This window comes from Scyliorhinus torazame, chromosome 5, assembly GCF_047496885.1.
Source record: "Scyliorhinus torazame isolate Kashiwa2021f chromosome 5, sScyTor2.1, whole genome shotgun sequence".
Classification (NCBI taxonomy): domain Eukaryota; kingdom Metazoa; phylum Chordata; class Chondrichthyes; order Carcharhiniformes; family Scyliorhinidae; genus Scyliorhinus; species Scyliorhinus torazame.
The window spans coordinates 280,202,424-280,218,891 of NC_092711.1; the positions used below are offsets into that span (position 1 = coordinate 280,202,424).

A 16,468-nucleotide genomic window follows, 5' to 3' on the forward strand; every position below is an offset into this window, starting at 1 on the left:
GCTAACTCCTTATCCCTTAGTTCCCCGGTACTCAAATCTATTGATCTCTGTCCTGAAAATATCAAAAGACTTGAGCCCCATGGTCTTCTGTGGTATAGAAAACAAAAGATTCACACCCCTTTGTGTGAAGACACGTCTTTTCACCTCTGATCTAAATGGCTAACCCCCTTCTGAGACTGTGGCCTCGAGTTCTAGATTTCCCAGCCAGGGCAAGCATCTTTTCAACAGTTACCATGTCAAGTAACTGAAAAAAATGTATGCTTTGATTAGATTAGCTCTCAGTCTTCTAAACTCCAGGGAATATGGGCCTAGACTATAGAATTTCTCCGCAAAGCACAATTCCCTCATCCCAGGAACTAATCTAGAGAACCTGTGGTGCACTTACTCTAGGTCAAGCATGTCCTTCCGTAGGTAAGGAGACCAAAACGCCACATTACTCCAGATGTAGCCCCATCAATGCCCTGTATAATTGCAGTAAGGCTTCTTTACTCTTATATTTGAATCCCTTGACAACAAAAGCCAACATATAATTTGCCTTCCTAATTGCATGCAGTGCCTGCATATTAACTTTGTGTCATTCATGTACGAGGACACCAAGTCCCTTTGAATGCACACATTTCTCAATTTACCACCATTTTGATTTTAAACTTCACACTACATCACATTTTCCATGTTCTTGCCCACTCTTTTATCCTATCATATCCCTCTGCAGCTTCTTTGCATCTTCCTCGCTGCTTGCTTTTCCATCTAACTTTGTACCATCAGCAAACATGACAGATTACATTCAGCGCCCTCATCTAAGTCACTAATATAGATTGTAAATGCTAAAGCCCATGTACTTGTATACTTGCAGTACCATACTAGTTACAGCCTGCCAAACTAAAAATGCCCTGTCTATTTCTGTTTATTAACCAATCCTCAGTCCATGCTAAATATTTCCCCCAATCCCATGACAGTTCTAATTTTGTGGAATAATCTCTTGTGTGGCACCTCATTAAATGGTTTTTGAAAACCCAAATACACTACAGCTACTGAGTCCCCCATATCTATCCCACTGGTCACATCCTCAACAAATGCTAATCGATGCAAGCATGATTTCTCTTCATAAAAGTGTGTTGACTCTGTTTAATCATATTCTAATGTTCTAAGTGCCTTGCTATCACATTGCTATTAATAATTTATTCTATAACTTTTGCTGACTATTGATGCCGCACTAATGGGCCTACAGTTCCCTATTTTCTCTCTTCCTTCTTTCTTAATTAGTGGGTCATATTTGCTACTCACTCCAGGATGCAGGTCATCAGGTCCAGGGTGGTTGTCACTACTTAGTCCCATTAATTTCTCAAATACTATTTCTTTACTGATTTTTTCGGTTCCTCATTCTTGCTAAATGTTATGATGCCCTGGCCAGGGCGCGGTCAATTCCAGCCCCCCTTGACCCGGAGTTGCAACATAATTGAATTAACCAATAGTTCCTGGAAAAATAGCTGAAGTCTTTGGCCCTCGACTACCCAATAATTACAGTCACCAGGTTTGTAAATGTAAACACAATTAGTTTTTATTTATAACAGGAACTAGCATGAAATAATCAGCAAATACAACTGGTCAACTATTTTCTAATTCCTAATCTCCCACTTTAACTTACTTCTGCCCTATTAGATATATATATACACACACGCACGTACATGACAGACAGACAAACACAGAGGGGAGAAGAGGGGTGTAAAAATAATAATGAAAGGAATGAATGTCTTTGTTTTCAGTGGTTGTCTTATAGCTCATCTTCCTTAAATTTAGGCTTTCAGTTTGAAGTGTTCACTGTAGATGCATTCAGGTCTCTCCAGTTCCAGAAATATAGCAGCTTTTCTGCAAAGAACACAAGTGAGAGAAAGAGCAGGCCCTTTCCTTTGAGCAGCCAGGATTCAAACTCAACTTTCCTCAGGTCTACGGGCAGCACAGTGGTGCAGTGGTTAGCACTGATGCCTCACGGCGCCGAGGTCCCCGGTTCGATCCCAGCCCTGGGTCACTGCCCGTGTGGAGTTTGCACATTTTCCCCATGTTTGCATGGGTTTTGCCCCCACAACAGAGATGTGCAGGGTAGATGGATTGGCCATGCTATAATTGCCCCTTTTTAAAAAAACTTTCCTTAGGTCTCTGGAAATTATCCCACTCAGGCAGGATCCAATCACCACTTGTTACCAGGTAGAAAAGGCCTTTTGCCAATTCATTGTCCACAAGCCAACCAATCGAACCAAGTCCCACTCCATCTCTTGGGTGTCACAAATTCTGTGTTTGCCTGCTCGAAAACTAGCCCATAAACTATGTTGCAACTTTTTGAATTCCCCATTCTCTCTGCTGCTTGACTTAAAGATACATATCTATTAATCATCAATAGATCAAAAATTATAACGGCAAAAATAAAGAAAGGCAAAATAAGGCAATCAACAGGAAGGGGCCTTGCATAAATTTAAACGCTTAATTTCCCAGTATTCTGGAATACCTTTGTGACTTCCATTCTGAAAATTTAGCTTAGTCAGGGATATATCTGGACCAAGAGGGTCTTGCCCATTAGTTGGAGAACCAGGGGTGCTGGGGGGTGTGGAGGTGCAAGGGGGTTCAGGGGACATTATATAGGGTGGGGGGATGTCTGTCAGTCCCATGGCGAAGGCCAAACAGAATCAAGTGTCCTGGAACTTTGCCACAATTGACGTTCCGGCAAAGTTCTGCCCGTTGAGAGTTGCAGTCCAATCTGAGACTGGCAGATCAGGATTGCCTCCAGTTCCAATGTAAGCAGTGGTCTCTGGTGACACTGCGCCCACCCAGGGTCCAGAATCATGCTTGGCCCACATGCCATAGTTTAGTGAAGGCGGAATGTGGGTCCCAGGTTAAGGGTTGCAGGAGAGGCGGGGTCAGGGCAGGGAGTGGTTTCCGGTGGCGCAGAATGCCTGAAAATGAGGGAGCCCCGCACCCTGCCAGGTTTTGCTGGATGGCCTTGTGAAGGTGCAGGAGACCTGCGCAGAATCCATTTAATCCCTGAATCACCCCTAAATTGTGGTTGACTCAGGAATAAATAATCCACTGATTTGTTCAATACATATATTTCCATTTGCCCAGTTTATTATAAAAGTGGATCTGATGCTTCTTTTACATAAACCTGGGGCAGGATTCTCCACAATCGGCGCAATGTCTGCCGACCGGCACAAAAAACAGCGCGATGTCCGCCGACCGGCGCCAAAAACGGCGCGAATCAGTCCGGCATCGCACCGCCCCAAAGGTGCGGAATTCTCCGCATCTTGAGGGGCCGGGCCCTCACCTTGAGCGGCTAGGCCCGCGCCGGACTGATTTCTGCCCCTCCAGCTGGTGGGAAAGGCCTTTGGTGCCCCGCCAGCTGGCGCGGAAATGACTTTGCCGTGCGGCGCATGCGCGAGAGTGTCAGCGGCCGCTCACAACATCCCCGCGCATGCGCAGTGGAGGGGGTCTCTTCCGCTTCCGCCATAGTGGAGACCATGGCGAAGGCGGAAGGAAAAGAGTGCCCCCACGGCACAGGCCCGGTCACCATGGGGGCATTCCCCGGGGCCAGATCGCCCCGCGCCCCCCCAGGAACCCGGAGCCCGCCCGCGCCGCCTTGTCCCGCCGGTAAGAGAGGTGGTTTGACTCTCGCCGGCGGGACAGGCATTCCAGCAGCGGGACTTTGGCCCATCACGGGCCGGAGAATCGCCGGGGAGGGGCCTGCTAACCGGCGGGGCGCGATTCCCACCCCCGCCGAATATCCGGTGCCGGAGAATTCGGCAACCAGTGGGGGCGGAATTCACGCCAGCCCCCGGCGATTCTCTGACCCAGCGGGGGGTCGGAGAATCCCGCCCCTGAAGTAAGTCTTAGGATATTTCACTTTTTCTGTTGCCTCAGTGACGCGATCATAATGAAGACACAAACAAATATCTTGCCTCATACAACTGTTAGTGCCTGCAAAATGGGCTCGCAGTTTTTATTAACTTAATTTGGGTCCCATGAAATAAAACCAACAGATGAACAATGTTAGATTAACAGAAGGTTAATTATACTCATTACAGAATACATGTTCTGGTTGAGTGAGCAAGCCTCCAAAAAAAGCCATCGGTGTTTTGGAGCCCAGTGAGAACAACAAGGCGATAACATTAAAATTAATCATTTGACTAACTAAAATGTATTTGCATTATAATTCATTGCTCTTGATAAGTGTTTCGTGGCACAAATGTTAAGGACTTGACACATTCTACAATATAACATGATTATTCCTACAAGCGAATGAGGATATTTCCTCAAGAAGTGAGGGAAAATAGACAGAGGCCGCGATTTCATGGAAACATTTCAAAGTGTCCTTTCAAGTTTGGCTGGGTGTTCCCCACTGGCTTTGTCAGTGAGATCCACCCCGCTATTTAAACACACTTCGAGCGCGATCTACTGGCCCTGTCGTGCTCTCTCTTGAGCGCGACACGGACATTAGAACGCAGGAGAGGCCAAAATCGTAAACTGCGCAGGCGACAATCAGTTTGTGTCTAACTGGCCCGTTCCCATTTGCGAGATTAGAATCCAGTTGTGACATGGCGAGAAACCAATTAAAAACATACCATTAACGGGAACAACCCCCTATCTAATGGCCTCCCATGATCTAACTGCCTCCCTAGCAAGCGGTCACGCGGGCAACGGTTAGTACATCTTTTTCAAAACGTGAAGCTGGTGAAGTAGCTGCTGTGGGGATTCGAGGAGGTGAGTAGCCATCATTCTAGGTGGCCAACCAACCCTGGGGCACTGGGGTACTTGGACATTCCAGGGAGGGATGGTCTCGGTAGGGACGTTGGACCGCCATAAGTGGGGGAGGGGGGTCACCCCTGGGCTGGGGGTGGGTGCCTCAGGGCCTGTAGGTCAACCATGCCTCAGCATTTGACTGGGACCCAGCTGGGTCCTGGGATCCAGCAGACCTCCGACTGCTGATTCGCCTGGACGTTCCTCCCTCCACCTGATGTACATCAACAACTGTGTGGTGCTCACCGGATATTGCCCCAGAAGCCTGACCACTACTTTTGCCCATGCCCCCTTTTGGCCCCCGCCCCCCCCTTTTTCAGGTGTGTGTCTCTGTGCTGGTGGAAGGTGGGAATGCTAACTGTGCCACGATGATTATGGTGGCATGCTTGAGCTCTCCTCTATGGTGTTTTCTTGGGAGGCACGGTGGGAGGTGGGGAGACTACCCCAGATGGGCTAGCACCATTGGATGGAATTTCTGTGGGAGAATGGACATGTGGTCAGTGGGGGGGACAGGATCAACACGCTGGCATGTACAACTCACATATGACCGGTCCACCGGATGGGGGCCACTGGTTACACATCTCTGCGGTGCAATCCCGCACCCCACCACCCGTTTGGGCCCACTCCCACCTGTTCTGGGCTAGTTTCTCCTGCGGGGACATAGAGAGGACGTTGTGAGCCGCAGGCATTATGCACGGGTCGGGGGGTATGAGTGAGCACCATTGCTGTGCTTGGATAGGTGGATGGCGGCATGGTGCTGCGCGGGGGTGGTGCCAGATACATCGTTGTTGGGGGAGGGGTTGGGGTTGGCAGACCAGACAGGTGCTGGGGGTCGATGCCAACCCACCCGTTTGGCCTGGGTGGAGGTGATTTAACTTTTGCGGCACTGGGTGGCAGTCCTCTTGGTGATGCTCTCGGTGCTGATGGCTGCTGCCACTTCCTCCCAGGTGCCACTGGCTGCCCTGTGGCTGACCCACTCTTGGGGGAACAGGGTATCCCGTTGCAACTCCAATACATCCAGCAGGCGGACCTCAAATCTTCGAGCCTGTCTCCTTGGTGGCATGGCTGTGTGCTGTGTGGGCCTATCTCTGCGTGATCAGTTTAAGTGCTGCTCCCCTTTGTTAGTGGGGGTCTGATGAATGCGTTCCCGGCAAATCAGCCAGTGGGACAGTCATTTACAGTGTGAAGCCCATGGGGCCTCATTAAGGGACTAATTTACGTTTGATACGGGTGACGGCCTCGCTGGGTTGACCGTCAGGAAGCTCGCGACAGTTCCCGCTCACTACCACACTTAGAAACGTTTCCATTAGATCGCACCCTTGGTCATTTTTTTGTACCTTGAGGTGTTTCTCCACGGTTTAGCTCAAACTTAGACATTTTTTCATCAGTGCAGAGCTGAACACGCTGTCCAGACCGGCTCCTCAGAGATCGGGCCGCCATTTTGTAAGGGTGCCCTGATCTCTAAGTGAGCTTGAGGATTCCCCACCAGGGGCAAAGTCAAGCCCCCCACACATGCACATTATCCTACACCCCCTAAGTGAGACCACCCCATGATGGAGTCACTGAGGGGCCCCCCTTTTCAGGCCTTCCTATGCCTCCTTTTGGGCTCCCCCTTTCTGGCCCCCACCCTTCACCCCCCCCAACTTTTCGGAGGCCCTTTCATATCTGCCTTTAACCTCCCCCCCCCCACCCTTCATTCCCCCTCATCCCTACTTTCTTGGGTATGGTCCCCTCAGGCCCCGGCCCTTGGCAGTGCTGCCTTGGCACCGGGCACCCTGGCACTGATGCTCAGGCAGCCTGGCAGTACCACCTGGACATCATGGCCATGCCAGGATGGCAGTGCCAAAGTACCAGCCTGGCTGTGCCAAGTTGCCAGCTGAGAGCCAGTGTGCCATCCTGCCCTGTCCCCGGTCACCCAGGGGCCTCCAATGGCCTGTGACCCCCCCCCCCCCAGGTGCCATTCCGCCTGGTCCATGTTGTGTGGACCAATAATAACGTCGCCTGGCTGGGGTCTCCTCGGCAAGTTAGATCAAGCATAGGCATAGTTAAGTGAGCAGTTAAGCTGAACTATGCAAGTCTGCATCCCGCCCACAAAATCTTGTTCGATCTTGCGGAGCATCACGACCGTCAGAAGAAGCCTTTCACGACTTTTACTGGCCACCACCCATCCCGATTCCGGCGGCCGGTAAATCGCGCCCAGAAAGTAAAAAATAGGCAGAAAGTAACCATTTTATTATGTCGCTTAATTACAAACCCAGAGTGCCATTTATAAAAATCTGAGAACTGAGTTCTTGATTAAACCTAAAGCCGGGATCAATGGCTCAGAAGGGCAAAAGTATTTGGAATAATAACTGGCAATAACGCAAGAAATTTCAGATCATTTTACTTAAAAAAAATTAAAGTTATGACTAATGTAATAGAAATATTACCTAGTTAGCTATTAACTTAGGTAATATTAGTGGATAAGTTTGCATATGAATTTAAACAAATTAAGTGCACATGAGCTCAATCTATCTACATATCTATTTCCACACTATCGTCCAGGGCCCCAAACGCTCAAATGAGGCCAACAACTTACATGTGGTTTGTTCAGCATAGTTTTTTGTATCTGTTTTTTTTAGTGCATCTATACTGGGGAGACCAAACACAGATTAGATGGCCACTTTGCCAAACACCTCAACAAGTACAGCGATGCACACCCTGTAGTTTGCCACAGGCTCCCAGCCCAACCTATCCAATTGCGGCCTTCTTTAGAGTTCCAATGATGCTCAAAAAAGGGTCATTTCAGTCTTTTTAACTTGCTTGTTCCTTCCAGACACTGACTTGTTGAATGTTTCCACCATCTCCTGTTTGTTATTTTAAGGTTCATGTGCTGTTTTGTATCCTCACACAGTAGCAGGGCTGTATGAAGTTAGTCTACTCCAAGCGTCTCACTGTTAAAACGAAGGCTCTTATCTTTGACTGAAATATATTCTATTTTTCATATATGCATATTATAAGGATATAATGCTGTTGCAATATTAATTGATTTATGAGCTGTTTTAAAAAAAATTCTAATAGAGGGATGTCCTGGTTTGTGCAATGGAAATGGAAGATGTACATTGGATCAAAACGGATGGCACTGTGTCTGCCAAGCTGGCTGGAGTGGGACCGGATGCAATGTCATCATGGAAATGGTGTGTGACGATAACAGAGATAATGATGGAGGTATGATGGTATTGCACAATTAGAATTTAAAATTGAAAGGCAGATGCCTCTGTTCTATTCTTTTTGAAATACATTTTGTTTCAGTCTTTCCCCGAAGCACTGGCTTTTGCTGTAGTTTGATTTCACAAGCACCAAATTCTCCCTTGTGTTTCGTGTGACCAGACACCAGTCAGAGGAATTGTTCTGCAAATGTGAATCTAGGCAGTGATTTGGAAAAACTATTCAACCAGTAAAGAACCTCACCGCTAAAACCAGTCCTGTCCTCCCAGGCATGCACCAATCTGCGCTTACCAGAAGAGGTCGCTGTTCGGAATTTGGAAATGAGGGCTTTGGTGATTTTTTTTTTCATACCTAACCCATGGCCTTGTAGTTCCTCAGTTCAATTTGTATGGTTGAGATCAGCTAACTCAACCCAGAGAGGGCTCTATGTGACTTTATGAATGTAACTTCCAAGCAGTTGGCTCTCAGCTATTTCCATTGTCCTTTGTTACACATCTTGACGGTTCACCGAAGGTTTCTCAATAAAGTAATATTCCATGTTAGGTTGGAAATATCCTTTACCAAAAGAACGAAAATAAGATCAAAATATTTGATTAGTGGTGGTCTATCCCTAAAATTGTGAAAAAGTGGTCCTGAGCTGTATTTTTGTGACCACTTCAACCTTCATGCACTCTATCCTAAATTCAGCTGTGATTGCAAAAACAAATGCACAGCTAGTTCCTTCCATTCAATGCAATTAAATTATCACTCTTATTCCTCAGGAGAAACACTAAAAAATGTTATTAATTTTTTTTAAAACTGGGTTAGATGCAGTTAAGAGAAGGTTCATTTGACTCATTCCTGGGATGAAGGGCTTATCTTATGGGAAAAGGTTGAATGGGTTGGGCCGATGCCCATTGGAGTTCAGAAGAATAAGAATTGATTTTATTGAAATATGTAAGATTCTGACGGGACTTGATGGGGTGGATACCAGGAGGATGTTCCCTCTTTTGGGTGAAACTAAAATAAGGGGACACAGTAGAAGAATAGGAGATCCCCCCTGGGGCTGGTTTAACACAGTGGGTTAAACAGCTGGCTTGTAATGCAGAACAAGGCCAGCAGCGCGGGTTCAATTCCCGTACCGGCCTCCCCGAACAGGCTCCGGAATGTGACGACTAGGGGCTCTTCACAGTAACTTCATTGAAGCCTACTTGGGACAATACGTGCAAACTCCGCACAGACCGTGACCCAGGTTCGATTCCCCACTGGGTCACTGTCTGTGCGGAGTTTGCACGTTCTCCCCGTGTCTGCGTGGGTTTCCTCCGGGTGCTCCGGTTTCCTCCCACATTCCAAAGACGTGCAGGTTCAGTGTATTGGCCATGATAAATTGCCCTTAGTGACCAAAAAAGGTTAGGAAGGGTTATTGGGTTACGGGGATAGGGTGGAAGTGAGGGCTTAAGTGGGTCGTTGCAGACTCGATGGTCCGAATGGCCTCCTTCTGCACTGTATGTTCTATGAGCGATTATTATTATTTTAAAACCAAGATGCGTAGAAATGTTTTCTCTCAGAGGGTTGTTAGTCTGTTCTCTTTCTAAGAGAGCAATGGAGGCTGGGTCATTGAATTTATTCAAGGCTAATTTAGATAGATTTTTGCCAGACAAGGGATGAAAGGGCCATGGGAGGCAGGCTGGCAGGGAGCAATTGAAACTACAACCAGATCAGCAATTATCTAATCAAATGGCGGAGGATGCTCAAATGACCTACCGGCGTCCTCCTGTTATTAAGTCTTATGTTCCTTTGATTCCAGAACTTGCACAGTTGGGGAAAAAATGTAGTTTTATAAAATCAATCTTCATGGACCTCTTAAAGTTAACTATTATAGATGTTGGAATGTAATTTGCAATCTGTGCCTAACCTCTTCCTACTGATCACTTATGAAATAAATTATGACCCTGTTAGAGAGTATTGAGATTGTGGTCTCCAAAATTGCTCTTTTTCCTCATTGCTAACTGTCCTCACCACTATTCCCTCCACCCCTTGTTTCCTGCAAGTTTTGAATTCTAACTGGTTTATGATATTGCAAGTTATTTTTTCCATGGTAACAGATTTTATAAATTATTTACTGCACAAGGATACATTCCATTATTGATTGCATATAATTGCAATTCAGAAATAGAAGCTATCACTGAGAAATGTGATTGTAAAATCTTGACTACAGCAGTTTGTAAAAAGTGTCTACCTGCAACAAATATATCCAATGTCTATATATTTCATTCCTTAAGGGCGTAGTTACCAGAATTTCTTAAAAACACTCGACAATGTTCCCAAAGCTTGTGGCAAGTGACTAATCTTTGGAATTCATACTTTCCTTTAGACTGTCATTTTTCAGCTTACTTAATTTGTTCAAATACAACTCTACCCATGCTTAAAATGTGACGCGCGAAAGGCATGACTACAACACTGATACATACCATTCCCAGCTATCACTCTGTGTTCTTCGCCTTTTTTGTCATGTTCATTTTCAATATGTGAATGTACTTGCAGATAGGCAATTGAATTCCCAAACTTCAGATCAGTATTTGAGCTTCAGTGGTGGACAATACTTTGTGGTTTGTTGTTATGATTGGGTTCCAATCAAAATAGGCTACAAAATGCCTTGTGGTTTTTGAGAAAATGGATACACTGCTCCATTACATTTTTAGAATGACAAGCATCACTGCATTAAGTTCCATATAGGTTGCTCATTCCCAAGCAAAAACATAGTTCCGTAAACTATACACAAATTGCTATCTACTTTTCCCAAAGGTGTGGGTGGCCCATATTTGAGTGTATGAGAAATGTCCAAACAGCTTGAATTTCAACTCCCTCTCAACATTTATTTGTGCTTTTGGCAATGGCCCTGAATGTGATTGAGTAAAGTTCCAACAACTGCAAGTAAAATGGCCGGGATTCTCCCTTCCGGGTACTAAGTCCCCAAGCCGGCAGGAAAATCGGCGCCAACGACTCTGGCGTCAATGGGCCCCCAAGGTGTGGAATTCTCACCTGTCTCGGGGGGCTAGGTGGATGCCGGAGGGGTTGGCGCCGCTCCAGCCGGCGCTGAAGGGACCGCAAGTTTGCACATGCGCGGAACGGCCGTCGTATTTTGACGCATGCGCAGGGGGTTCTCTTCTCCGCTCCGGCCATGGCAGAGCCCTACAGGGGCCGACGCGGAATGAAGAAGTGCCCCCATGGAACAGGCCCACCCGCAGATCGGTGGGCCCCCCACAGGTCGGATCCCCCCGTGCCCTTCCCAAGGACTGCTCATGCCAACTTACCTGCCAGGTCCCACCGTGTGGGATCATGAATAATCCACGCCGGCAGGACTGGCCAAAAATGGACGGCCGCTCGGCCCATCGGGGGCCGGATAATCACTGGGGGGGTCCGTTGCCAACGGCCCCTGACCGGCGTGGTGTGTAGACCTGCCCCCGTCCAAAAAACGGCACCGGAAAATACAGCCCGGCGGGGGGGTGGGAGAATCCCGCCCAATATGTTTTTAATTTTTGAAATCACCAACAATTAAAATCTGAAAGAATGAGACTCCAGATTTTAAGAATTATTTTCATTGCTTTATGAAGCAATCAAGACTTAAGAAGTGTTAAAAATTATTTGAAAAAAAAAAAAATTTAGAGTACCCAATTCTTTTTTTTTCCAATTCAGGGGCACTTTAGCTGATAGCTCCGCGGATTTGGGGTGTCACAAGTTACAGGCCCCTGGCTTCCCACTCTGCTGACTGCTCACTGCATCCTGTAAATGTTCACAGAGCCTCTGGTCAGTTGGGAGTCCGCAGCAGGCCGCCCCTCAGGAAACCCTCAGACCCCAGCTGACCCATCAATGGGATGGGTGTGGCCAAGTGCAATCAGTGGCACACCAGGGGCGAGATTCTCTGACCCCCCGCCGGGTCGGAGAATCGGCGGGGGCTGGCGTGAATCCCGCCCCCGCCGGTTGCCGAAGTCTCCGGCACCGGAGATTCGGCGGGGGCGGGAATCGCGCCGCGCCGGTTGGCGGGCCCCCCCGCGCGATTCTCCGGCCCGGATGGGCCGAAGTCCCGCCGTTAAAATGCCTGTCCCACTGGCGTAGATTAAACCACCTACCTTACCGGCGGGACAAGGCGGTGGGCTCCGGGGTCCTGGAGGGGGCGCGGGGCGATCTGGCCCGCGATCGGGGCCCACCGATCCACGAGCAGGCCTGTGCCGTGGGGGCACTCTTTCCCTTCCGCCTCCGCCATGGTGGAGACTCCCTCCACTGCGCATGCGCGGGAATGCCGTCAGCGGCTGCTAATGCTCCTGCGCAAGACCCGCCCGGAGATGTCATTTCCGCGCCAGCTGGCGGGGCACCAAAGGCCTTTTCCGCCAGCTGGCGGGGCGGAAATTCGTCCGGCGCCGACCGAGCCCCTCAGTGTTGGGGCTCGGCCCCCAAAGATGCGGAGCATTCCGCACCTTTGGGGTGGCGCGATGCCTGTCTGATTTGCGCCGTTTTGGGCGCCAGTCAACGGACATCGCGCCGTTTCCGGAGAATTTCGCCCCAGGTGCTGACGCTCATCAGAAGCGCAGCCCCACTGCAGGGTAAGCAGGGGAATAGCAGAACTTATCACAAACACAGGATACATGCACCGTGGATTTGGCTCCCTCCCTGGCACACTGCCCCTCTCAGGGAAGGGGCAACCCCAGCGACACTATCAGCTTACCCATTCCGCAGGACCACCAGCTGCCTCCAAGCCCTTCCTGCCAATTGTGCCGCTGATCCCTTCCATCCTGCCCCCTGACAAGTTGTCACAACCTGTGTGTCACACCCAGGACACACATCACATTACAGTTATGCTCCCAGCAGACGCATACTTCCCTCACTCACCCCCATCTGTAGGACCTGCCCACACTCAAGCCTCTAAACATGGAGATGATTAGTGGCACACGATGACCCTCTCCACCGCACAATCAGGTGCCACCCTGCTGGCAGGATAACACAAGGCCCAGCCAATGAGGACACCCATGGTAGATCCGCTTGGGAGACAGGACAGGGGCTAGTCCCATCGTTGACATGGGTTGCGGCAGACACCGGTGCCTGTGTTGACAGAGATGGGTGGAGTGGATGGAGGGTCCCCAGTGCCATTCACTGTGGTGCAGTGTGGAAGACAATATATCGGGGGGGAACGGCTGAGGTGTGGGGGTGGGTTTGGGGTAGACATGTGGAGGGTGGAGCTGAAGTGCAACTCAAGGCCACCATGTAGCCTATTGGATCTGGATGGGCAAGAGAATACTCATCTTGCTAACATGTCTTCTCTTCACACACCACCCCCCTGCAGACAATGAATTTCGGAGGACAACCAGGGAGGAATGCTTGCTATCGACCTAGCCACGGCTGCCATTGGAAACGCACAAGGCTGGAGGCACAGGGCCTGCTCGGAGAGGACCTTGCAAAGAGAAGCCTGTCCCAGGAGAGCAAGGGCCAGCTGCTGAGATGCGAGTGCCGCTGTTCCAATAGGCTGAGGAGGAGATGCCTCTTCAGCCCATGTGTGTACCGTCAGCATCTATCCTTCAAGGGGATGCCGGACTGCCTGTGCCGCCAAAGACTTTAGCTAACCAAGGAGACCATGCACCACCTGTGACAGATGATGGTGCACCCTGGCACTGCGGGGGTGACGGTCGCCCTGAACATTTATACCTCTGGGTCTTTCTAGGGGCCGAGCGGGAACCTCTCAGATTCCATAAACAGGTGCATCTGTGCTGTGATGGATGTCCTATGTGCCCGGGCAGTGGGCTATATAAGCATCAATCTGCACCAAGCCCACCAGGTTGCCCGGGCAGCAGGATTTCCCACATTCGTTGGCATGCCCCAGATCCAGGGGGCAATCAATGACAAACATGTCTCCCTATGAGCAGCAGTTCATTAGGGGGTACCCTTCATCAATCAGAAGGGCTTCCACTTGCTGAATATGCTACCACCAATTGCAGATCATGCACATCTGCGGTCGATGCCCTGGCAGTGTGCAGGGCGCATACATCCTACAGCACTCGTCAGTCCCCGGCACCTTCCTGCACTCCCTCAGGTGAGGGGGTGATTGTTGAGCGACGAGGGTTACCCGCTGAGGTCTTGGCTAACGACTCCTGTCTGGGCAGCACAGTAACATTGTGGATAGCACAATTGCTTCACAGCTCCAGGGTCCCAGGTTCGATTCCAGCTTGGGTCACTGTCTGTGCGGAGTCTGCACATCCTCCCCGTGTGTGCGTGGGTTTCCTCCGGGTGCTCCGGTTTCCTCCCATAGTCCAAAGATGTGCAGGTTAGGTGGATTGGCCATGATACATTGCCCTTAGTGTCCAAAATTGCCCTTAGTGTTGGGTGGGATTGCTGGGTTATGGGGATAGGGCGGAAGTGTTGACCTTGGGTAGGGTGCTCTTTCCAAGAGCCGGTGCAGACTTGACGGGCCGAATGGCCTCCTTCTGCACTGTAAATTCTATGATCTATGATCTATGGAGACCCCAGACCAACGCTGAGACCCATTATAACAACATCCACCCAGCACCCAGGAGTATTATTGAGTGGTGCATCGGCATCCTCAAGATGCGCTTCCGATGCCAGGGCTGCTCTGGTGGGGCATTCCGATACAGCCCCAAGAGGTTCTCGAACATCGTGCTGGCCTGCTGCATCCTGCACAACAATGTGCAACAGAGGGGGCGAGGAAGAATGCAAGTTCTAATCTGACGAGAAGGATGAGGAGGATGACCAGGAAGAACCGGGCATGGAGCACGGGCTGGCATGGCAGCCACCCAATGTATGCTCCAGGGCCACCATATACAGGACAACCTCATCAACTCCAGATTTTTTAACTAAGTAGTGCCCCCTTCCCCATAGCCGCTCATATCTTTCCTTGTCCCTCCTCCCTTCACTCCATCCCGGCTCCTGCTCCCCTCTCCAAGGGTCCTACCAACATCAGTGCAGGATGTTAGCCCTGGGCACGTAGAATCAGCAGGTCTTCTCCACGGGACAGAGGATGATGAAGACTCGCTGTGAAGTGAGCTCTGGTGCTCCTTATTGTTTGACAAAGTCTGACTCCTGTCTACAGGATCACCTTCCATTGTCTGTTGGTGATCCCTGGCATGTGTGCTGGCCATTCCATCTCACGGGCCTGAATATTCTTTGAGGTGCAGGGGATGGTGGAGTTCTGGAGATGTTGTGTGGTGGTAGATCACTCACTTGGTAAACTACAAGGCAGCCTCACACGTCTGATCCCTTTCCCTGCTGCCCCTGGTGGAACGTTCAATTGTCCTGGGGGCCCTGCCCATGTCATCATCCAACACACAACACCACCAACCTCCCACACAGCACCCAGCACACCCTCTGCACCGAGCCCAGTCCATCCCTCACACCATAGGGGCTGGTTTAGCACAGGGCTAAAGAGCTGGCTTTGAAAGCAGACCAAGGCAGGCCAGCAGCACGGTTCAATTCCCGTACCAGCCTCCCCGAACAGGCGCTGTAATGTGGTGACTAGGGGCTATTCACAGTCACTTCATTTGAAGCTTACTTGTGACAATAAGCGATTTTCATTCATTCATTTTTTTTTCAGAGATCAATGGCAAGTTGGAATTTTGGTGAAGAAGTGTTTAATCGTGGCGGTATACATTATTGTGCCCTGAGGCTTACCTCTAACCTATGTGCTGCACCCATGCCAATATAACTGCTGTCAAACCTCCTAAATTTACGTGGCCTACCGCTCCTTCTAGGTATGACACTGGACAGCACATCAGACATGGAGGCACCCTACTTGTATCTCGCTCTCTGACCTGAGATGCCTTTGGCGGTCATCCTCTGGAGGGCTGGACCTGGGTGGGCATGGCTGATGTTCGGGTGTCACTCGTGACGAGGTGCCACACTGTTCGCCCACTGCCCATCAGATCTGCCAGCGTCAGGTGGGGGGATGCATAAGTGCTGAGCTGTTTCAGAAATTCCCCTGCGGGAGTCACTGACACGGGCCCCATCATTTCCTCCTCCCACAGTGTGCTCGATGGCCCCTGGGCTACTCCATGGGATGCAAGTGAGGCTGGAGTGAGCTCCGGAGACTCCACCGTCACCTGGCACTGCCAGATCTGGAGGCCCGCTCTCATGTCGACCAGGGTCTCGATGCTCTCAACCATGGAGCACACCCCTCAGCGAGTGAGTCATGTCCCTCACTGCCTCAGGCATGTCCCTTTGTGACTGGCCCAGGTCAATCATGCCCGGCCAATGCTCTTGACACCCTCAGATATGACCCTTTGTGACTCAATCAAGCATTGGAGCGTTGCAGCAATGTCCATGTGGGGGCAGTACATGATTGCCTTTGACTGGACTCCCCTGCCCTGAGCCTCAGCCATCGACCAAGAGCCGATGTACAGTGTGCCCCAAGCCTTGCACTTCTTGACCCACTGACCCAAGGCTTCCGTCGCGGATGTCACCCGTTCAGTGTTGTCCTGGGAAACATGCATTGTTGGCA

General features: G+C 49.9%; 1 protein-coding gene across 3 annotated transcripts in view; it reads left to right on the forward strand.

Annotated features, from left to right (window-relative positions):
- Positions 1–16,468, forward strand: part of tenm1 (teneurin transmembrane protein 1) — a 1,545,585-nt gene that overhangs the window by 1,276,730 nt on the left and 252,387 nt on the right. For all 3 annotated transcript variants that reach the window (XM_072505612.1, XM_072505613.1, XM_072505614.1), the window contains one exon: positions 7,843–7,989. In XM_072505612.1, coding sequence (XP_072361713.1) covers positions 7,843–7,989 — 147 coding nt within the window. The remainder of the gene's footprint in view (positions 1–7,842; positions 7,990–16,468) is intronic.